The 22,619-nt window shown below is 44.9% G+C and overlaps 1 protein-coding gene across 1 annotated transcript; it reads right to left on the minus strand.

The window, feature by feature from the left end:
• Positions 1 to 10,497: 10,497 nt before the first annotated feature.
• Fgf6 (fibroblast growth factor 6) lies at positions 10,498 to 22,071 on the minus strand. The gene is made up of 3 exons (XM_076852556.1): positions 21,726 to 22,071; positions 20,677 to 20,780; positions 10,498 to 10,961 (listed from the first exon to the last, which is right to left on the minus strand). Exons 1-3 carry the CDS (start codon positions 22,069 to 22,071, stop codon positions 10,785 to 10,787), a joined length of 627 nt encoding a protein of 208 aa, XP_076708671.1. The 3' UTR covers positions 10,498 to 10,784.
• Between the last annotated feature and the right edge of the window lie 548 nt (positions 22,072 to 22,619).

Here is a 22,619-nt window from a genome sequence, read left to right on the forward strand (position 1 = left end):
AAGGAAATAACCACAAGGGGGCAGCACTACAGCTCTCCTAAGGGGTTGCCCTCATGGTTCCCTCTGGGAGACAGGTGTGGCAGGCTGGTCACCTTTTTTTGGCTGAAACAACTATCCTAAAGGGACAGATGAACCAAGGTAGAATAATAGAAATATGTTTAGTAAAAATAAATAAATAAGCAACAATGTGAAGCATAGGAGGAAAATTAAAAGAAAGTTATAGAAAGAACAATTTGGGGGAAACTTGAAGTTCTAAACAAGTTTGGAAAACAGGAAATATTTTCCTGCTGCATATTATTTATTCTTCTTTATAAAACGTTTACATCTTTAGTTTTCAAAGCATAATTTTATTAGACAGCCAAGAAACACATAACATTTTATAATATAATATGTTATATATAAATAGCTGTGTTATTAAGGAAAATGTACATTTATGTCTATTAAGAGGGTTAAAAATAATTCATGCTATTTTCTACTACTCTCTCCCCAAATTGGTTGCCTGTTTTCCTCCTTCATCCCCCTAACTGATGTTTATGGGTTTAAAATGTTCAGGTCTAGAATTATGGGTCAGGGCCTTGAATTGTAGCTCAGTGGTACAGCACTTGCCTCCCATGTGTGAGGCACTGGGTTCTATCCTCAGCACCACATAAATAAACAAAATAAAGGTTTTGTTTATTTTGTTTATAATCTTAAGGAAAGGAAAACAAGCTAAAAGTCCATCTACAGCTAAAAAATTTAAAAACAAAAAAAGAATTATGGTTCATTTTTTTTACTCATTTATTGTTGTTTTGTCATGACTCCCTCTAGTTAAAAATAAATAGAAGGCCATAGAATTTCAAGCTATTATATTTTCCTTTAGCTATTGAAGTTCAGAGGAAATTCACAGATAAACCTGGAGAGAGATGGAGCAGGGCTGAATGGACGATGATGGAGAAGGGCCATAGAACATAGGGTAGAGGCATCATGGACCTACACTCAAGGGTCTCACCTATATCAAGGCTCAGACAAGAAGATTTCAGAGGTGATTTGATTTTTGTGGAGGAAGACGTGTTAATGGACTTTTTGGAGGGATTGGATTACCTTCACAAGCCAAGAGAGGGACTTCAGTTAGATTTCATGTAGGGCTTTGCATGTGTCCTGAAGTTTGATTGACACAGAGGGTGGCTATGTGACTCTCACCTGGAAAATTCCAAGACTGGAGAGGTGTGTCTCCTGCTGCCTCAGACTTGAGAGTGAAGGGCAGCTTGCTGCTGCTCTGGGCTCAGTCTTCATTCCTGGAGACTGTGGGAGCCAAGCTTTTCTGCATGTCCCAGGGACTTTGTGTGGGCCATTTATGAGAGAAAGGGGGATTGAGACCCTCTTCAGTACCTGCCTAGAGAGGTAGCTGGATGTGCAAAGAGAAGCTGCAGGCACACTCCTGGCTTTCTAAGGGGCTGGGAAAGGAGTAGGCAAAAGCCCCCATGGGAGATGAACACATGAGGTCTGGTGTTACAGCCATCAAGTCTCCAGAGATGCAGGGTTTCTGGAAAATCTAAAACAGCTCCTAAGAAGAGAGAGTCATTTTAAGTCATTTAGTTGGCCCAGAAAACACAAAGCCATCTTATCACAGGCTCCCTCAGGTAAGAACTTCTGTACTCACCTTTCCTCCTGGCCTCCCTTCTGCAGCCCCGTAGAACAGACACAGTATTCAGGAGGTTGGAAGGAGGTGATTGAGCAAGAAATAAGAGAACAGCCATGACCTTCCTTTCATCCCTGCTGGAGTGGAGAGGGAAAATATCTTACCTTTGAATGAAGACCCAAGTATAGATTATTCTGTGACCTAGATTTATAATTTCTAAATTGCCACTGTGTTTTGCAACTTGAAATGACCCTATGTCTTTGCAATTAGCTACGAGTGTCCAGATTATTCTTGAGAATCCCCAAGCTTTCATTCTGAGACACTAAGTTGACTGAGCAAATTTAAAAGGAGTCATGAGAGAGAAGCTTTTTATTGCTTTGCAATAAAATCCCTCAGCTGTGCTTGGTCTACATACTAAATTTGTTTGATACATGACAGACTGAAGGGAAACAGTAACATTTTAGCAGCACTCTTGGCTAGTGGGATTATAAGTGATGAGATTATTTTTAAATTTATGGTTGTTTCAGTCAGCCTTCTGTTGCTGTGACAAAGTACCTGAAGTCAATCAGTTTAAAGGAGAAAAGGTTTATTTTGATTGACAATTTCAGAGGTTTAAGTCCATGGTTGCTTGGCCCCATTGCTTTTGGTACTGTGGTGAAGCAGAAAATCATGATGGAAGCACATGGAAGCAGAGGAGTTCTGATTCACTTCATGGTAGCAGAAAGCAAAGTTAGAGAGACAGGGAAAGGGCCAGGGCCAGTTACCCATTTCCAGGGCATGTCCCAGCGACCTAACTTCCATGAGGCCCCACTCCTAAAGGTTCTACCACCTCCCAATAGTACCACAGATCAAGGACCAAGCCTTCAATACAGGGGCTTTTGGGGGACATTTAAGATGCAAATCATAACACTGGGGTTTCTATATCTTCTGCCGTGAACATGTTTTAATTTTATAATCTTAAGGAAAGGAAAACAAACAGCATTCTTTGACAGTGGAATGATGACATTGAAATTACAGGTAAGAGTAATACCAGCTAAAGTTCTGAAGAGACGTTCTACTTGCCTGGGATGGAGGTGGGACAGGTGGAGAACATGGCTCTGATGGTGAGGAAGAAGAGGGAGAGCCTGGTGGGGTGTCAGCCTCGCTTCCTTTCTCCCCAGTCACTGCTGCTCCACTGGCTCTTATGATTTCTCACCTTCCTACTCGGTGTTCTGGACAGATCTCGATAACCCTCTGCATCATCACGTTTCTAGCAGGACTTTAGGGGACTGGAGTTTCAGAGGAAGCATTGACGGTGTCATCTGAAGATTCTCTCCCCGGCTTTTACTTCCCTGCCTGGGGCTTCAACGAGAAGTTCTTCCATCCAAGAATTTCAGTCCAAATCAGGTGGGTGCTCTCCCAGAGCAGGATTTCTCAACCTTGGCATCATTGGTATTTAGGGCCAAATAACTCTTTATGCTAGAGGATGGTCAGCCATACCCCTAGCTGATCCCCACTAAATGCCATTAGCCCCCCACACTCCTTATCCCTGCCATGATGACGAAAAAACCCTTTAGACATAGACAAATGTCCCTTAGATGGTCACATCAACCAGGTGACTCGCGTACTCAAAAGAATAGAGCCTCCAATTTAGGGCTTCTTGTGAAGATTTGATAAATGTGTCCACTACTGGTTCAGGCTTCCCCTGAGGGCAGTGGGTCACTGTTCTGGATGGAATGTTTATATCCCCCACTCCCAGATTCATATGTGGAAGCCTTCACCCCTCATGCAACGGGAAATGGAAACAGGCTTTTATGGAGGAGATTAAGGTTAAAGGAGGCCATTAGGTCATGATAGGATCATGACCTTAGAAGGCAAGGAAGAGACACCACAGCATATGCCCTCTCTCTTTTGCACACAGAGGAAAGACTGTTAAGGACATAGGGAGATTGTGGCTGTCTTCAAGCCAGCACAAGAGGCCTCACCCGAAACCCACCCTACGGGTCTTGATCTTAGCTGCCCAGCCTCCAAGAACTACAAGAAAATCAGTATCTGTTGTTCATCTCCCCAGCCCTGTTCCTTGTTCCAGCAGCCCAAACTCCTTCTGGGAGAGGCAGCCGCCTGTGGCCCCTGAAAACAACAAGTACTCTTGCTTCAGGGGATATTTGTCAGGCCTGTTGGATGGAGGGTGTCCCCCAGAACCAGAAGGCAGGGCTGGTATTGAAAATAACAATGATTAATTATTGAGATTTACAATGCACACTTCAGGTGGCTAGCCTCCAGAACCCTCTGCCCACAGAGCTGGGCCTCCCAAATGGCCATGGTCATCAACTTCCTTCCTCTCTTTCAGGGAAACCTCCATAATAATGTTCAACAAATGAAATATTTTGTTATTTGATTCTTAAAAAACTAAGCACTACCTGGCATGCGCGGGGCGCTGGGTTCAATCCTCAGCACCACATACAAATAAAATAAAGATGTTGTGTCCACCGAAAACTGAAAAATAAATATTAAAAAATTCTCTCTCCCTCTCTTCTCTCTCCTCTCTCTCTCTCTCTCTCTGTCTCTCTCTTAAAAAAAAAACAACAAAAAAAAAACACTAAGCACTAAACTCTTCTTTTTTTGGGGGGGGGGGAGTTCCGAAGTTTTATGTTGCAATATCTTTTAAAAATAAGCCCTATTTCTTAATGAACACCTTGTCAATTGGGGGTTCTGTAGGTTGTTATGGTTTGAACCTGGAATGTCCCCCACAGTTTCATGTGATGAAGGCTTTGTCCCCAGTGCAGCAATGTTCATTGATGAGAATTTGGGGAAGTGATTGGATTTTGATGGCTCTGACCTCATCAAAGGATCCATCTATTGGTAGATGAATCATTTGAATGGACTGTTGGGAGATGGTGTAACTAAAGGAGGTGGGGCCTGGTTGTAGGAAGTGGGTCACTGGGGGCATGCCCTTGGGGACTATAGCTTGTCCTGGGCTCCTTTTCCCCTCTCTCTGCTTCCTGGTCACCATCAGCTGAGCAGCTTTCCTCTGCCACCTCTTCCACCATGATGTTCTGTCTCACCTCTGATTCAGAAAAATGAGCCAAATGACCAAGAACTGGAACCATCAGCTAAAATAAACTTTTCCTCCTTTAGGTTGTTTATGTCAGGTATTTGGTTACAGCAATGAAAAGCTGAATAATATAGAGGTGTTTGAGTTTTCATTCTGAGAATGGATTCCTGTTGCATTCTATGGCAGGATAATACAGTGTGACCACTCAGGCTTCTCTCCACTCTTCTGTCATTACTCTATCCAGTTGCCATCTTACCCAGCCTGGAACATACCAATGGAAACTGCCCGATTGTCCTGCCTGCCCACAGGCTCATCCCTCCAGGTTATTTAGCGTGGGACAGTTCCAATGGCCTTTCTAAAACTCCTGTCTGGTCCTGTTAACTTCTTAAACTCACCAGGGACCTCTCATTGTTCTTAGATTAAAATTCAAGCTCCTCAGAAAAAGAAAATAGGCACAAGACATCACATATTATATGATGCTTTTTTATGAAATACCTGGAAAAAGGTAAAATGGGGAGATAGAAAGTAGATTGGTGGTTGCTTGGGGCAAACAAGGGGAGGTGGGGGATTAAGATTAAATGTGCATGAAGGATCATGGTGGAGTAATAAAAATGTTTGTGATGGTTTACACAACTTAGTAATTTAGTAATTTTACTCAGAACATTTGATAAAGTTTATGAGATGGGATATTTTTTAACTCAAGCACCTTAACTTCACTTACCAGATGCTCCATGGCAGTTGCTCACCACCCATCTCAAGCCCCATCTTGCCCAGCTCTCTGCACCCTGTACCTGCAATAATGGCCCCGATTTAGATCCTTGAAGGTACCATGTTCTTCCCCCTCCCTTCAGCAACACCTTCAAACACCTGCTGTGTTCCTCTCTCAGAGCATTCCCCCTCCCCTCCCTCAGCCTTAACTTACTACCCCAAACCTGCCTGACACCCTTCAGAGCTCAGTTTTCTCTGGGATGGAGTCTCTTACCCACCTAGATAAGGTTAGGACCCTGTTCTTGAGCTTCCTCTTTGATGCCATTCACCACACTTTGCTGTAATTATCTATCTTCCTTGTCAGACTATGAGGTCATATATCATTTGTCACAGTGATATTCCAAGGGCTCAGCATGGTTGCTGGCACACTGGAGGAGTTTAGAAATACAAATTGCATGAATAAATACAGGAATGAGATGCAGAGGCCAAAGGACCAGGCAGCTCTTCCAAGAGCACATAGATTTATTCAGAACCCATTTTGCTCAGCTCAAGGCACATGTTCATCTACCCCAGAAGTGGCAGGAGGAGGCAGAGAGGTATGTAGAAATAGGACTGGCCAGAGCAGGAACATGGCAGAGAGGTCACAGGTCTGATGACCGGAGGTTCAAGAAGCGATATGTAAAGGGAGGGGGAGTTACTTAAGTTCCTTGATCTTCTTCTTCATTTAACCTGTGAAAAGATTTTATAATTTATAAAGGCTCTCCTAGCTCAAGTGCTCTCTATTTCCAGGCTTCCCACTAGATGATGCTTTTCACGGTCAGAATTGCTGAGTGTGCATGTTATTCATGGGGACTCCTGGGCCCCACATATGATCAATCCAAGGCCTCTGGAGTGGGCCTTAGAAATCTTCTGATAACATGCTCTTGGTGATTTTTTTAAGAGGGTGGAGACTGTGTCTACTTTGTTCAGTCATGTATCCCCCAAACCTAGCCAAATTTGGGAATGAGGGGATCAGAGTATTTCTCAAAGGATGAATGAACAAATGAATGATGAATTCTATTGGTAAAGAAATACATATTTCTGACTCTTAACAAGGCAGAGGGGCAGAGGGATTCGGCCTCCCTGGGGCCTTGAGTTGCTTCCTTCCCCCTTCTCTGCCAGATTCCCCACTTGTAAGATAGGACTGGTGGTCTAAGTGAACCCTGCAACTTCTGCCTGCCTTCATAATCAACACCACTAGGGGTCTGTGCTTTCTGTTTTCCCTGTCCATGCCTCCTCAAGATAGGGAAGAGAATTAAGATAAAAGTCAATCACAATCCAGAAATTTGTTGTCAGTTTTAATAGGAGGGGTGGAGTGAAACAATTTAGAGAAACGTATAAAAAGACCTTTTACTTTTTTGCTGGAACATGATATGGTTTGTGCATAGCACATACATATTAAAAAATAGAAGCATCACATTTCACAAGCACATGACTGAACAGCTTCTGGGTTTTCCTATCCGCTGTACCCAAGTTTAAGGACAGCTTTGCACCGGGACCCAGCCTGAGGTACTTAACGATGTACAGAAAGAGAAAAACCACATCAAAACACAGCTGTTTGGGGCTGGAATTTCAGTAGTTCAATGAGGTATACAAGAATGGTTCTATGTTGGCTATCCATATGCTGCACTAGATTCAGGATCCAACTGGGGCATACTCACGTCCTTCTCCAGCTCTGGGAAGAGGAATCGTCCACTCAGGTGTAAGCACATAGTATTTGTATATGTCCTTTGGGCCTTGTCCTGAACCTCCCTATCTTTGGGGCCTTTGGGGGCAGTGACAAAGGGGTGGCTGGTTCCTGTAGGTAAGAGGAAGGAGCAACTACCACAGACCCACTGGGCAGACTGAGAGTGGCAAGTGGCAGAGAAAACCTTCTCAGTGACAGCTGGCCCAGAGTCTTTGGGGAAAAGCAGAGGGATAGAAAGATGTAGGAGTTTTCTAGTTTGTGTCCACATAAAAAGTAGAAGAGAATAAAGGGAAGAGGGGACATTTGGTGTTTTGGGGGCCAACAACTCATGTGGTAGCTACATTTGCCCCAGTGACTGTGGCACAATGCAGCAAAGGCCATGAATATCAGACACTGGGAGAAAGAGAAATGACAGCTCATAAGCTCTTCCATGTCCTCCTTCCCTCAGGACTTACATAGAGCGAGCACTTGAAGGATCTGAGGTCTTAGCATAGAAAAGGGCCCAAAGCCTGCAAGGAAAGAGAATTACAAAATGTTCAGGATAGTACTCGGGAAAGGAGAGAATTTCAAGCCTGGATTGTTGGTGTGGGGAGAAGACTATATGTCTAAAAAGGAGAAATGTTTTTATCCTGAATCAGATAATAAGAGAAAATGTTCTTTGTCTTTGTTAAGCCATTAGAATATCCCTGACCAAGGACTTGAATATATGTGTGAGTGTGTGTGTGTGTGTGTGTGTGTGTTGGAGGTATTGTGGGACATGGTGGTAGAGGGGAAAGCTGTGGAAGATAATGATAAGGTATTAATTTCAAAATCATATGCGGTTTTTCAAGGGAGTTCCAAAAATGTTTAGAAAGTGGAAAAAAGAAAAGATATTAAAAGGCTTTGAATGATTACACAGACCTAATCAACAACTTCAACATTTAGAATTTTCTGGTTTCCTAGGAGGTCCATCCATTGCCCTGGAGAGGATGGAGATTTTATAAGGGTCCTGTGACTCCCTACTTGCTTCGGAGCTAACCTTCTCCTAGCTGAGAAGTCCATCTTCAAGTGTATGTAGATATGCTCTTCTCTTCATTATCATTTGCTCTTGGAGAGGGTATAAGTCAGCCTCTTGGCTCATGGAACCCAAAGTTTGCATGGAGCTGCCAGAGAAGGTTCAGAATAGAAGAGCGTCCAATTAGCTACAAAACTCTATAAACCAGGTCCATTTGCTCAGGATTTGGGGGAGGGATGACCCAAATCATTCTTAGAACATCCTCAGTGAGAAAGTTGGGCTCACTCTATTCCCCTGCCTATGGTAACATCTGCCACAGTCTTTTGAATCCAATGGGGCTGACAGCTGAGTCTGGGACTCAGTGGACATTTGACCAGGTACAAACCAACTCTCCACACTTTGTGCACAGTAGCAGGGGAAAAGGGATTGAAATGCCCCTTTGATATCTTTTCATCAATTTTTGTGGGTGGGACTTTTCTTAAGCCTAAGTCCCTTATAAGTAAAAGAGAAAGCCCTTAAGTGAATTATTTTGCATGAGAAAAATCTAAAAGCATCAACCATACATCTGTACATTCAGAGATAATATTCAAAATACTTAAAAACTAGTATGATGCACGTCATACTGGTTACCAGTTGGACCGGATGCCCAGCTTCTCATAATTGGTGTCAGTCACAGAAAATCAGTGTGCTGGTATGACTACATAGTGGCTGGACCTATATTTCATGGCCTCTCCTCACACCTAGCATGGAAAATGGGTATAGACATGCATCCAGCCATCCTCCATTCCCAGTTCCATCAGGAATACAGATGCACCTTAGGTCCTTAGTGCCTTCATTTCTGATGTGCTCTGTTAAAGAGACTGATTACACTGGACAAGATCTCTTAAAAAGTAACCAACTTGGTCTCCTGCCTCCAAGCAGACCTGCGTTTCAAAATTATGACAGTCAAGATGGACTAATTTCCTCTCCCTTCCACTCGATCCAAGATCCAGCTCCTTCTAGTTTCTATCCAAGGCTTGGTTACATGCACACATGCTGCTTAGCCGCTACTGTCTGTTAATCTTAGCTCACCTTGCCATGGCCTTTACCACTTTACCCAGTACACGTCCACCCTGATCCTTTCAGAGTAGAGGAGGCAGCCAGCACAGTGTCTCTCCCTGGGATTGCCAACCTCCATCTTCAACTCAGAATCCCTCGCCCTGATCTATCTATAGATGCACGCATCTACGAATAGAGAGGTATGTTGAAGATGAAGGTATTTGCAACAGATGAGGGATTGTCTTGCAGGCCGGGGCCCCTGAGAGTAGCAAAGGGTGTCAGGTCATTTTGTAACTCGATGGTTCACATATGCCGAAAATATTTGCACTCTGATACGGCTCTCTCTGGTTTCAGATTTAGGAACATTCCAATGGTTCAGGAATCTGAAGGCTCCAGGCAGACCACATTTATAGTCACTCGGGGAACCTCTGCTTTAAATACTCTCAAAGGACAGGAGGCAAGAAGGCATGGTACAGCGAGGAGCCACTTCAGCTTGGCTGCTTGATCTCCTAGGATTAGCACTCCTCTTCTACTGTAGGGAGTCAGGGGGCAAACTCTGGAGGTCATGGGGCCCATTCTATTGCATCCAGGGTGCTGCGTGTATGCGAGATGAGGACGACTGAGAAGGAAGTGAGAGTATCAGATGAGAACTTGGGTGAGTTTCCTGGACATGGTTGGAGAGGAATTATCATCTGTAGTCCAAAGCCTCTCTACTTCCTTCATGCCCTATTTTGCATCCCCTTCCTTGCCAAAGAGGTTGCCATTATTAGGATCCTTGTCATCTGAGGTTAAAATAAGACCTGGTTCAAAGTGAGGAAAAGTCACGGGCAGGCAGCCTGGCCCTTACTTGTTCTTGGAGCACACACAGCATGAAGTCCTCCAGGCAGAACAGCTCTCCACAGAACACCCAGTTCCTCCTGATGCCTCCAGTGGACCTTGTTCAATTGCCCTGGGCACTGCTCTGACATTTTCTTCCAACAAGGTGACCCCCTTCTACCCCGTTGCTTTGATGATGCATCCCAGTTTCCCTAGAACCCCCACAGGCATGAAGCTCGGGGCATCTGATCACTCTTTTCCTAGTTGGCATTGAAAGTTTACACCCTCTTGTCCTGCCCTCTTTGCACTCAGAGGACAGCTGCTCCCATCCACCAGTGTCGTCTGTGCAGTCAGCGGCCTCTGAATGAAAAGATGATTGGAAAGAGGCAGAATGGGGGCAGATCAATCCTTCTGGCTTGACAGGTGACATTCTTGCAGGCAGATTCCTGCAGCGATGAGGCCAGGGGAAAGAAACTCGATGCTTTGAAATACTTTTGCTTTGAGACTATATACAGAGATGTATGGATATACATTGACACACACATACTCCCACCCTGGCCCTTTCCTGTGCACATGGTCACATTCCACAATTGTCATCTATACCTTCTCTTCTCAGGTGAGGTCAAAGCACAGGCTTCATCTCTAGTCTAAGATGCTGGTGGCAACACCTCACTTGGGTGAGTTAAGTGCCATGGGATCAAGTAGCCAAGGAAACAAACCCAGATCTCCCCAGGCACAAGATAAGCCTGATTCAGAAGTCATGGGGAACAAGAGGGAATCATTCACTTGTGCAAAATTCCAATAGAATAGATATATAGCTGTCAACCTATGAGCCCCTGTTCATGGGTCCTTATATCCTGGGAAGAAAGTGAGTGACAGTCATGATTGGAGACACCTTGCTGCCCCGCTTTACACGTCCATATTTGCTCAGGGCGATGTAGGTCCCTCGGTACAAATCTGACTCATATGCGTTGTAGTTGTTGGGCAGGAGGGTTTCTCTGAACTTGCATTCCTCTTGGAAGCTGGGCTGTGGAAGAAATGCACACACAGCAGAGATTCAATAACACATGAGGAGTGCTGCGAATGGCAGCTGAGTCTTGTTGAGTAGTCCCCTGCACCAGTGTGCCCTCCCTTCCCTTTGTAAGACAAGCACCACAGGTCTCAGCCCTCGTGGGAGAACAGAACCTGGGAAGTCTGAACAGGAGAAACTTCAGAGCTCCATGGCTCCCCTTCATGAAGAGGAAGCTAGGGCAGACATGGGTGATCTGTCTGTGGGGTGAGATGCTGCTGAAGCTCTATCAGTCAGGTCTCCTGACTTCTAGGCCAGGACACTTTCTACTCGTCCTTAGATGATAATGCATTCCATTCAGAGAAAGGACCAGAGAAGGCCATAGGAAGCTGCTTTCTCAAGCCCATTGTGAGAGACAGTCTAGTGGAGTAGGATTGAGACCCAGGGTTTTATTTAATGACTTTTCTACTTCCTAGTTGTGTGAGCTCCAGAAGTTTCCTCCCCTCTCAGCCTCAGTCCGTTTTGTGCAAACTGTGTGTGGAGGGAGCTGGTGAGGATGGGGAGTGGAAGGGCAGGGAGAGAGGATGATCTCTTAAGTCCTTCCTAGTACTGTTCTTTCTTCCCATTCATGGTCACTCCACTCCCAAGTTGTTATTTCACAGACAGGCCCATTCTTGATTTTTTATTTTGAACTTGGGAGATGTCTGGTGCCTCTTAGACATTTATTGTTCCCCAGGGCCATGAAGGAAAGGAGACAGTAAGGGATAGAAATTTTTACCTGAAAAAGAACCTGGTTCCCAGTGAGGTAGGTGGTTCCAAGGAGTCTGGGGCCAACAATAAATGGCTCCCTTCAAGGCTAATTTGGTAGAGGTTTGTGTGTGAACCATCAGTTCAGAAGATGAATTTTGAACTTCCTTCCCAATAAATCACCCAAGCCACTCATTCTTCCTAGAAAAAGGGCTTTTTCCTCTCCACTTTCCTGAGTCTCTGATCTGGGGGAGTCCATAGGGATTTCTGTGCTCTTCAGGGGTCTAGAGAGCAAGGTGGGAGCCAGGAGACTTCGAATCTAGACTTTAAAATGAATACAGAATGAAACTGAAAGAAATAGGTAGAGTATAATTTCTCCTCCTTCCTGATGACTGAAGTCATTTGATGTTAGAAACCACCCACTCAATAGCCAATCAGTGGTGCCAGAGGAATCCTCTGACCTTCTCTATAGAAACCCTACTATTAGCATCCTGGCCTCCCTGTTATGAGGGGTGGTAAGGAGCCCGTTCACCAGCATCCCAGACTCTAGAACCCTTTGGGGTTGACCTCCCTGACAGCATATAAACACCATTGGATCGCTATTTTTCTGAATGTTTTTCTTTTCCAATAGATTCCAAGATTCCTGGGTCAAGGACTGGGTCTGCTTTGGGATATGATGCTGAATTGAAGGTTTAATAAGAGAAACACTGAAACACCAGAGGTACTTTCAGGGTGGTAGGAGAGTGAGCCAGGGGCCAGAGGGCCAATGGGAACATTGTGACCAACCTCCCCCATTACATACCCTCACCCTCCCTTGCTCTTATTTACTGTTTACAAAGCCATTTTACATATGTTAATATGCTTGAGATAAACATGAAAGCCTTCCCTAAGCTCATGCATATCCTACCAGGAGATGGGGTTTCTCTTACTATTAGTGCTCAGTACATATTTATGGAATAAGTCCAGGAAGGAAATGCCCACAAGCACAGAATGAACTCATCAAAGTAGATCAAGAGCATATTTGCATCAAAGCTTTGCGCTTCCACTCATGATGATCACCTCTTATTAGTTATGTGAACCTGGACAGATTATTTATCTTCCTAAGCCTTAATTCTATCATCTGCAAAGTGGCACAGTGAGGATAATTATGCCATAGAATTGGAGTGAGCATCAACAGAATCATGCATGGGAAGTCCTGGGTCTAATGCCTGGCCTGTACTCTGACTGAATCACCAATTACTTTACCATAAAACCCTTAAAAAGGATTTTTTGTTGTTGTTATTTTTCCACTTTGAGTCACTAATCCCATAAGATTTGCTGTGGGTTAGTGGACAGTTTACCTTTTAAGCTCTGCAGTTTCTGACTAAGTGACTGGGAGGTGTGAGCTAGCAGGGACAAGCACAGAGGCAGGATGAGGAGGAAGTGATGCCAGCCCAAGTATCTCGATGACCATCAGGAGGCTCTGAATGGTGGATTCTCCACCTGAGCATGGGGTGTAGAGTCAGCCACAGGACTCAAGATCACTGATGAGCAAAGCTTGGGAGATGAAGTACTAGAAGTCGAATTCAGGATTGGTTGTGAAATTTAAATGGGAAATAAATTCCACTAATTAAAAGGTCTAGTGCAGCTCAACAAAAAAACAGTCCAGCAGTCAATCAAACATATAAAAATGAATCTAATACAAATATAAAATAAAAGCATCATTCAAATCACTGGAGAATACATGATGTTGTAATAACTGGATAATATACTACTACTATTACTACTACTACTAATAATAATAATACAGTTTGAACTATATCAAAATAAATTCCAAGCTGGGCATGGTGGCACATGCCTGTAACCCCATCAGCTCACAAGGCTGAGGGAGGAGGATCATGAGTTCAAAGCCAGCCTCAGCAATTTAGCAAGGTGCTAAGCAATTCAGTGAGACCCTGTCTCTATATAAAATACAAATTATGGCTGGGGATGTGGCTCAGTGGTCCAGTGCCCCTGAGTTCAAGTCCCAGTCCCCCCAAAAATGAAAAAAATAAACAAAATTCCAAAGCAGCAAAATTTAAACATAAAAAAGACAATCATTAAACTCTAGAAAAAAAATTTGTTAAATTTTTAATTATATGTGTGTGTATGGGGGGGGCAGGTTCTGGGGATTGAACCCAGGGCCTCACATAGGCTAGGTAAACATTCTAGCTGAGCTACACTTCCCACTTTAAAAAAAAATTATTTTGAGACAGGGTCTCTCTGTGTTGCCCAGGTTGGCTTTGAATTTGTGATCTTGTGGCCCTCCTGCCTCAGTCTCTCAAGTAGGTAGGATTACATGTGTGCACCATCATGCCAGGCCAAAAATATTTTTAACAATCTTAGAAAGATTCTGGAAATGAACATTTATAAAAAACAAAACTCTCAGAAAAGGAGATACATTAGCATTTGAGCATAAGTGCCTAGCTAAGTGCAGTGGCACATGCCTATAATCCCAGTGGCTTGGGAGGCTGAAGCAGGAGGATCTCAAGTTCAAAGTCAGCCTCAGCAACTTAGTGAGGCCCTCCCTAAGCAACTCAGCAAGATCCTGTCTCTAAATAGAATAAAAAATAGCGCTGGGGATGTGGGCTCAGTGGTTGAGTGCCCACCAATCACCAGATCAATCCCCAGTACCCCCCCAAAAAAAGAAAATATGTCTAATAAGAGAAATGTATATCATAATCAAGAGATCATATTTTCAATGATCAGATTGTAAGAGAACAGTGTTTGATACTATTCTGCAGTTGGTGAGCATAGAGAAACAAGGAAAGGTGTGTACATTGTTATATTGTCCATAAAAGCAACTTGACAATATCTACCCCCAAAATGGAGATAGCAAATGATCAGCAATTCCAATTTTAGGAATTTATCATATTGTCATGTGCTTCCATGTGCCCCCAAAGTTACTGCTGCATCATTTTTCACAATAGAAGACCCAAAACAACATACGTATCAATTAAGAGGGGCATGGTTGAACCACTTAGGGTGGATCCATGCCATGTAATACCATTCATGAAAAAATAAGAACCCTCTTGGTGCACTGATACAAAGTGGTCTTCAAAACATACTGCTAAGTGAAGAGTCAAGGTCTGAAAGAGTGTGCAAAGCACGTTCCTGTTCATGTGAGCTTTACAACATGATGTCTATGTGTGGTCCATGAGGATCTGGTAACAGTGGCTGCCTCTGAAGAGACACTCCTGGGCAGAGAGACCTGGGCAGTGGAAGATTCTTTGGCAGATTTATTTCCCCTTAAACCATGCTCATGTGTCATCTGTGCAAATGAGAAAATTGTTTAAAGTGGGAAAATAATTCAGGGTAGAAGATGGACCAGGAAACGTTTTTTATCAGAAGCAGGTGGTCTGTCCTGGTGGTGTCCTGGCCCTCTCCACCCACCTGCCTTCCCCTCTGTTCTAACTTTACATGTCCCTGGAGAGGAACCCGCCCAGTCAGTTTCCAGGAGAATTTATTTCTGATCTGGATGGTGGTTAAGGGGGAGGTTGTGTGTGCTGTTTGCAGACTGGAAAGGAGGAAATCAAATCTTAGGGCAGAGGGAGTGGGGCAGAGGAAGAGGGAGGTGTCAAATGATTCCCTCAAGAAACACAGGATAGTGCTCACATCCCACTGTCTAGAATGTATCCAAGAGCCAGCCTGTCCTAAGACTCTGTGTCTCCTAAAGTGTGAGACACAGTGCATGACTGTGTGCACATGCATAAGTGTGCATGACTGCGGTGGTATACACAGCTAGCCCTACGTGAACATAGATTCTGCATCCCAAAATTCAATCAACTGAGGATTGAAAATATTTGTAAAAAAGATTGCCTCTGTATTGGATGTGTACAGTCTTTTTTCCTTATCATTCTTCCCTAACAATATAGCATGACAGCTATTTATGTAGCATTTACATTATATTTGGTACTAAAAGTAATTTAGAGATGATTTAAAATATCCAAGAGGATGTGAATAGGTTATGGGCCATTATATAAAGACTTGAACAGAATTGGATAAACATGGATACCAGGAACCAATTTCCTAAGGATACCAAGAGATAATGTGTTATACTTAATTCTCTGCTCAACATATTTTTTTTCCCCAGTGCTGTGGACAGAACCCAGGCCTTACACATCCTAGACAAGCACTCTACCACTGAGCTGCATCTAGCCCAGATCAATAGATTTTGACTATTCAACCCCTCCCCCAATACACACCTCTTTGGAAGATCACTACTTTAATTTTTATTCCATTCTTTCTCTCTAGGCCATCTCATACCCTTAGCTTCCTCCAAAACTCTGTACAAACCTAAAGAGCAACAGAGAACTAGGTGAAGTTTCTTTCTTGAGTCCTCTGCTTTCTCCCTGCTGGCTCCTGTCACACCCGCCCTCCAGGGGGTCCAGGTGGCTAGGAAGTCTATGGCACCCGGTGGAGGCAATGCATTTTCCCTGGAGTCTGCTGGAGCCGCATGCTTCAGGTTAATGGGATTTTCCCCAAGGACCAGAGCAGTGCTCAAGACCCAGCCTCTTAATTCATCTCCATCATATCCCAGAGCTTAAGGTTCTCATGGCTCAGGAATGTTGGCTCCTCAGCTCTGGTGAGAAAAGCACTTGGGCCAAGTGAATGCCGTGTTAATAAAAGCAGCTACCGTATATTATTACTTGAACAAATGAAAATAATTCCAGCAGATCACATTTCCTGGGCCTGCCGGGCTCAAGCACCAATGTGACAATGTCTTAAATTCCACATAAGTTTCTAGTCAGACCCATGTGGAACCGAACTTCATGTTAAAAAAAAAAAAAAAGGAAAAGAAATGCATTCATCTTTTACAGTGGAGAAGGGCCCTCTGAGAAGCAGCAGGAGCATGTCTCTGGGTGTTTCAGGTAAGTTGCCTCAGGCAGAAATGCCCTGAAAAGTCTGAGGAGGACAAGATAACCATGCTCTTGTCTTTGGTCAGAGCTACATAACTCCAGTCTTTAAAGATCCTTATCCTCTGCCTGCTGTGTGAGAGGGGAAGAGGCACAGGGATGGGGTGGAGTGGAAGGAGTTGGGAGATGAGGGGAAAAAAAAAAAAAAAAAAAGAAAAAGAAAACCATGTCCTAAGCTGCTTTCCTTTTGTTGTTCTTGATTGCTTCTTCCCCTATTCTTAGTTGAACGTCTTCCAACTCTCAAGATGCTAGCATTTTCTAACCCCTTTTCCTAACATAAAATTGTGAAGGAAAATTGCACTGTCAATTTAGATATGCTGGAAAGTGTTTTCATGAGATCTACCTTTCTTCTCATTCCTGTGGAGCCTTCAAAGCAGTTGGTGTTCTGTCTGCAGGGCTCAGGTCCCTTATTACCACAAAGTCTCGCTTTGTCTTAGGACCATCTCTCGGGCACATCCACTTGGTGGGTGTCCATTGTCATCCCCTCAGGAACCCCATCTTCTACTAGGTGGGAGTGGCAGCTAACAGAAAGAAGGGAGGACTTGGTCCCCATCCCCCAACACAATGCCCCAGGTAATCAGCATGGAGTCTTCTGAGGAAATCTATTTGTGCTTTGCACTTGTCAAACTATTATTAATTAGAAGGGTGTAAAGGCTTTTAGGATTATTAAAACTAAAACTCCTTAACAGCATAACTGAATTACTAGTATCTTCTTGTTAATATGTATTTTTCTTAACAAGTGTCAACAGAACCACCATCAGCTGAAGTTCCTTGCGTTTTTTTTTTTTTTTTTAAGTTTTATTTTATTTTGAGACAAGATCTAAGTCCTAATTGCAATCCTCCTGCCTCAGCCTCCTGAGTTGCTGGGATAACAGGCGACACCGCGCTCAGCTGAGTTTCTTAATTTTAAAAGAAAACAAGAAAGTTGGTGTTCACTGATTTCAGCCTCAGTCTACACCTGAGAGATAGCAGAAGTCTAGGCCCAGAGAGGATCATGGACTTTGCGGGAAATAAGACAATTAGCTAGAAACTGGAACTGCCAAATGCGCTTGCGCGGAACTCATTGTCCGCGGAGCGCTAAGGCGGTGCACATAGGATCCTGGGTGTGAGACCCGGGACACATGTCCCCATCTGCAAAATGACCATGCAGATTGAAAGCACCTCTCAGGGGGCGTTGTGAGATAATGCTTCACAGAAGCCCTCTGCAGCGTGCCTGTCAAACAGTAGGCGCTCAATGCAGGGTAGCTATTTATATTGTTTCGGAAGGGAGGCAAACTACCCTCAGGCTCTGCACCACTCTCTCTGAGAAGCAGACACATGGGAGGCCTTGGCCCTCATTCTCTGACCATGAGTTGCCACCTGGTCCAGTCACCAGCACCCCTCACCTCGTGAGGTTTCCCTTCCCCCCAAGAGAAATTCCATTTAGAGGCAGTAGCAGCTGAGCCACCCCAGCGAGGAGGCAGCGCAGGGGGCTTAAAGGGAGATAGTGTGAATGAAATCATCACTCAGCGGGAGTCTTCCTGGCTCCAGGGATCAGTTGGCAATTGTTTTTTTAGATTGTGATAATGGCCCCTGAAGGGCAGAAGAGGGAACCGGTTTAGGGTTGTTCAAGAGCATCTGGTCTCCAGCCACACAGGTGCCCAGCATCAGGTGCCCAGGCTTGGGCACAGCTGTCCAGCCCTTCTGACCCTGGGGTCCAGGGAGGAGAATCTCCCACCTAGGAGAAGATGCTCTTTGGTCAAATGCTGCTGGGGGTGGCAGAGTGAGAAAGGCGAGACTTCTGGACTCTGCTGGGTTAGTTCATCAACCCTTGACCCCAACTGTAGTCATTTGCCTGATGGGTTGGAGTATCCCACAGTTCAAAGAGATGTCTGCTTACCATTTGCCACTCTGAATGCTTTTACCCCTTTGAGGCGTTTTCTCTGCTAAACCTTATATTCCTAGCCTTTCCCAGCTTTTCCTACCAAGACCAAAAGGTTTACAGTGGAAAGTGCAATAAATTTACCCTAGATTTGTGCTCCTCCCCCCTCTCCACAATGGACTTCCTTTCTGGATAAGGAGAAAGCAATACTAGTTTTACTATTAAGGGTGGTGAGACTAAAAGTTTACGTAATTTGTGCTTCCTTCCAGATTTCCTGTTAAAATCCCAGACTTGTGAGGTAGACAAAGGGGAATGAAGGGAAGAGGGGAGGATGGGATAGGGAAAGACAGTGGAATGAGTCTGATCTAACATTCCTAGTACACATGTGAGTATACCACAGTGAATCTCACCATCATGTACATCCACAAGACACTAATTAAAAAGAATGCTATAATAGCAGAAAGATCAGTAGAGTAGAGGGAAGGGAACTGGGGGTGGGAGGAAGGGAGGGGAGGGGATAAAATTAGAACAAATTATAATTATGTCAACATATGATTATACTTTTATAATCATGTCAAAATGAATTCCATTGTCATGTATAACAATAAAGAACTAATAAGAAATTTAAACAAACAAATAAATAAAATCCCCTGCATAGTCAACAATCCAAATTTCCAGCTCTCCAATTCAGTGGGAATCTGGGCAATATTCAGGCTGGTTAGAAGGTGCTTTTGGGGAGGATTCACCCCATGGAAGGGGTGCCTGCTTCCCTAAAGTCTCTGGTTGTTCCCAGGCTGCTTCCTCTCCTCCCTTTCACTTTTCCAGAGAGTGATAAAGAGGTAAAGAAGGTGTTGGAGAATTCTAAGGCACAGGCTGTTTCATTTCAGGTGCCCTCCAAGTCTCAGGGCTAGTATAACACTGGTGATTCCCTGTCCTCCAGAAGCCCTGTAGCCTGGTGGTCCCTAAGCCTGCCTATGCTCAAAAACACCTGAGAAATTAAAAAACAAACAAACAAAAACAGATTTGCAGCCCTCATCTCAGCCCTGCTGAATAATAATCTATGAAGGAGGTCCCTGCAAGGTGACGCACACTATCCACAGAATCAGGAGGAGACCCTGCTTTTCATCCACGCCATGTGTGTCCATATACCATCCCAGACTGTGAGAGGTTAGTTAACACTAAAGGTTATGAACAGAGGCCATCTGGTCAACCTGCTCCAGTATTTAAAAGGCCTCTTTTGCAGGGATAGCCCCCTATAATCCAGCCCCAGCCCCAGATCTGTATGTTCACTTCCTGATCTTCAGTTTGTCCTCCAAGGGGCAGTAAAACAGCCCTCCATACACTCCCCATAAATAACTCTGGTATTACTTGAAGATTGCTCTGAGGTCTTCCTTTTTAGCTTCCTTTCTGCTGTCAAAAGAACTCAGTTTTGACAACTTCAACAGGATGTTTAAACCCATATTTTAGAATAGGCCAAATCATGGGCTGAAAGTCCCAGGTGGGTTGGAGAGCAGAAATTTTGATTAATGTGCTACATGTTGGCTACTGTGCTGAAATGCCAGCATGTACCCTGCCAGAGACCATCTATGGTGGCAGAGAGAGGGGTGGGACCAGTGCCTGCCAAAGGGGTGCCACAGAGGGGATCCTTCTCTAGTTTGCAGGATCAAAGACCAGAGGACATCAAACCTTGGAATAAAATTTCATCACAGTGCTGAAGATGGGAAACGGCCTCCATCTCCATGCTTCCTGTGGCAGTCTAGCTGGGATGTCATAGGGCAGCATACGCAGGCTGAACTCTCATCTACAGGCCTGCTTCTCTAGACCTCTCTGGTTCAGGGAATCAGACCTGCCCATGAGCCTGGATGGCAGCTGAATACCAGAGTGCAGACTTCTGTGACCCAAGAACTCCCTGTGCTATGGTTTCTTTAAAAGCAAAGGCCCTGGCAAATGGATCAGAAAAATCATAGTCTAATGCAGACATCAATTAATTCTGAAGTTAACAAAGCAGGAGATTCTAGGAGCCCTCACTTGCAAGGGCTGCTTTCATAGCCCCTTCTTTTCTCATTTTGGATAAAGATTCACTTCATTTTGGATTAAGATAAAGATTCACTCTGCTGTATTTGTATTATTTCCTTCAATTGTGTGTCAGGCCTTATGCAACCTGGAGTTTCCCCTGGCCTGATGAACTCACCGTTGTGTACAATCTTCCTTTACTGTTCATGGCAACGAAGAGTGCACTTTTCACTCCAAAGAGACTCACCACACCTCGCTCCACTGTGGAAATTTCCAGCAGGCCTGACAAGGAAATGGGGGTTATATTACCTAAGGCTCATACAAATCAGAGTGGGGACTCAAGCCCCCACCAGGGCATCCAGTCCGTCCACCTCCTCCTAGATAGCCAGACCCTCTATGACCTCTGTACTTGATCTCTCTAATTTTAGGAGATCCCATTGCTAGATTCATCATGTCCAGCCACTATCCTCTGAAACATCAGTTCTGCAAGAAAAGCTTCTACATCAGTGACCACTGATTAGCTTTGAATCTGGACTTTCACTGAATCAATCCCTCCAGATCCTTGGCTTGGGTAAAGCCATGAGTTCTGATTATTATTATTATGATGATTATTTAATATAGGCTCACATGTTTTAACAAATCTCAACCCATCCTATCCAGCAAACATTGCAGCTACACAGAAGCTATTGGCTTGCATGGATCCTGCAGTCCCCATCCTGTCTCAGCTGGGAGACTATTCATGCATAACATGTCAACTTGTAGTATAAGGACCCAGGGATAAAGGGAGCAGGTTGAAGTAAAGGGAAGAATGTGCTTCAGCTGGGGATTTTGCAAACCATATGCCTTTCCTTCTCAGAGAGGGAAACTGAATAAAAATAAATTCATGTCTAATTTGGTCCAAGAATCCTTAGTCTCCCCACTGCTGCCCCATGGTTTTCTAAGCTGATGGTCCCTAGGGGTCTTACAAGGCCTCAGATGGGCCAGTAATGCTGAAGTAATTAGTGCCACAGGGACTGCATAGGATGATGGCAAAGGCCACCAAGATGCTCAGATCTCAGCATATTGAGTTTGCACCCAGGTAGGGTCCAACCAAGTCATCTAAGCAGTGCATAACATTTCTCCCCCTTTATAGTAGGGCTCCATCCACCAGAGCAAGACCCCTTCATATCTTAGTTCTGCTAGAGCCCAAATCCCCAAATGTCCCATCTGGCTGCAGTAGTCACTCACTGTAGGGGTTCTCCTCGTGGGTTCCACTGATTCTGCCGTCGGGGGACACCTGGAGGTGAAAGCCGATGCCCACGTTGCAGTAGAGTCTTCGCTGCCGCTTGATTCCCACCAAATAGCCGCTTTCCCAGTTCACCCCGGCGATCTCTCCAGCAAGCCCAGCTCGAGACCTGGATAGCAGGGTGCCCCAGCCTCTCGAGTCCAGCAGCGTACTGTTGGCGCGGGTGCCTGCAGGCGAGGGCACCACCATGCCCACTAGGACGCCTAGGAAGACGAGAGCCTGCAGCGTGCCCTGAAGACGTCCTGCTCCCCGGGACATAGTGATGAACAGCCTCTGTCCCAGGGCCATCCACCTTGCCTCTCAGGCACGTGGTCAGAATTAATGGCCCTAAAAATACCGCCCTTCTTGTTTTTCTCCCCTCAGCATGGCGGCAGGGGCTTATTTTTGGAAGGCAGATGAGGGCTGCTGACATGAAACCAAAGCCTGCTTCGGGCACTCGGGTTGAGAGCAGAGGGACCCAGGCTGAGCCGCGGCCGGTAGGGACCATGGCTTAGGGACGCTCTCTAGCTTGCCGCTTGCTCCGTCCCGAGGTGATACAATTTGATTTGACCTATCTTTATAGTTCAGCAGCCCGGCCCTCCCCTCCACCCATCATCCCCCTGACGTCAGCTGGCCTAGCTCACTTATCCAGGACTGTAACATTAACCTGCTCCTGAGCCTGGCTGCCTCCCCAGACCCCCATCACCCTCTCCATTCCCCAGGGATTCTGGGAGCCACTGTCATTCCAACTATGAGGCAGGAATGAAGTTAGCAGGGAGCATCTCTGGGGGAGCGGGGAGCTGGCTGGGAGCCCAGGGGAAGAGGGAGGCAGAAGCCACCCAGGACCCATATTGGGC

The sequence above is a fragment of the Callospermophilus lateralis genome, chromosome 4 (genome assembly GCF_048772815.1).
Source record: "Callospermophilus lateralis isolate mCalLat2 chromosome 4, mCalLat2.hap1, whole genome shotgun sequence".
NCBI classification, from domain to species: Eukaryota; Metazoa; Chordata; class Mammalia; order Rodentia; family Sciuridae; genus Callospermophilus; species Callospermophilus lateralis.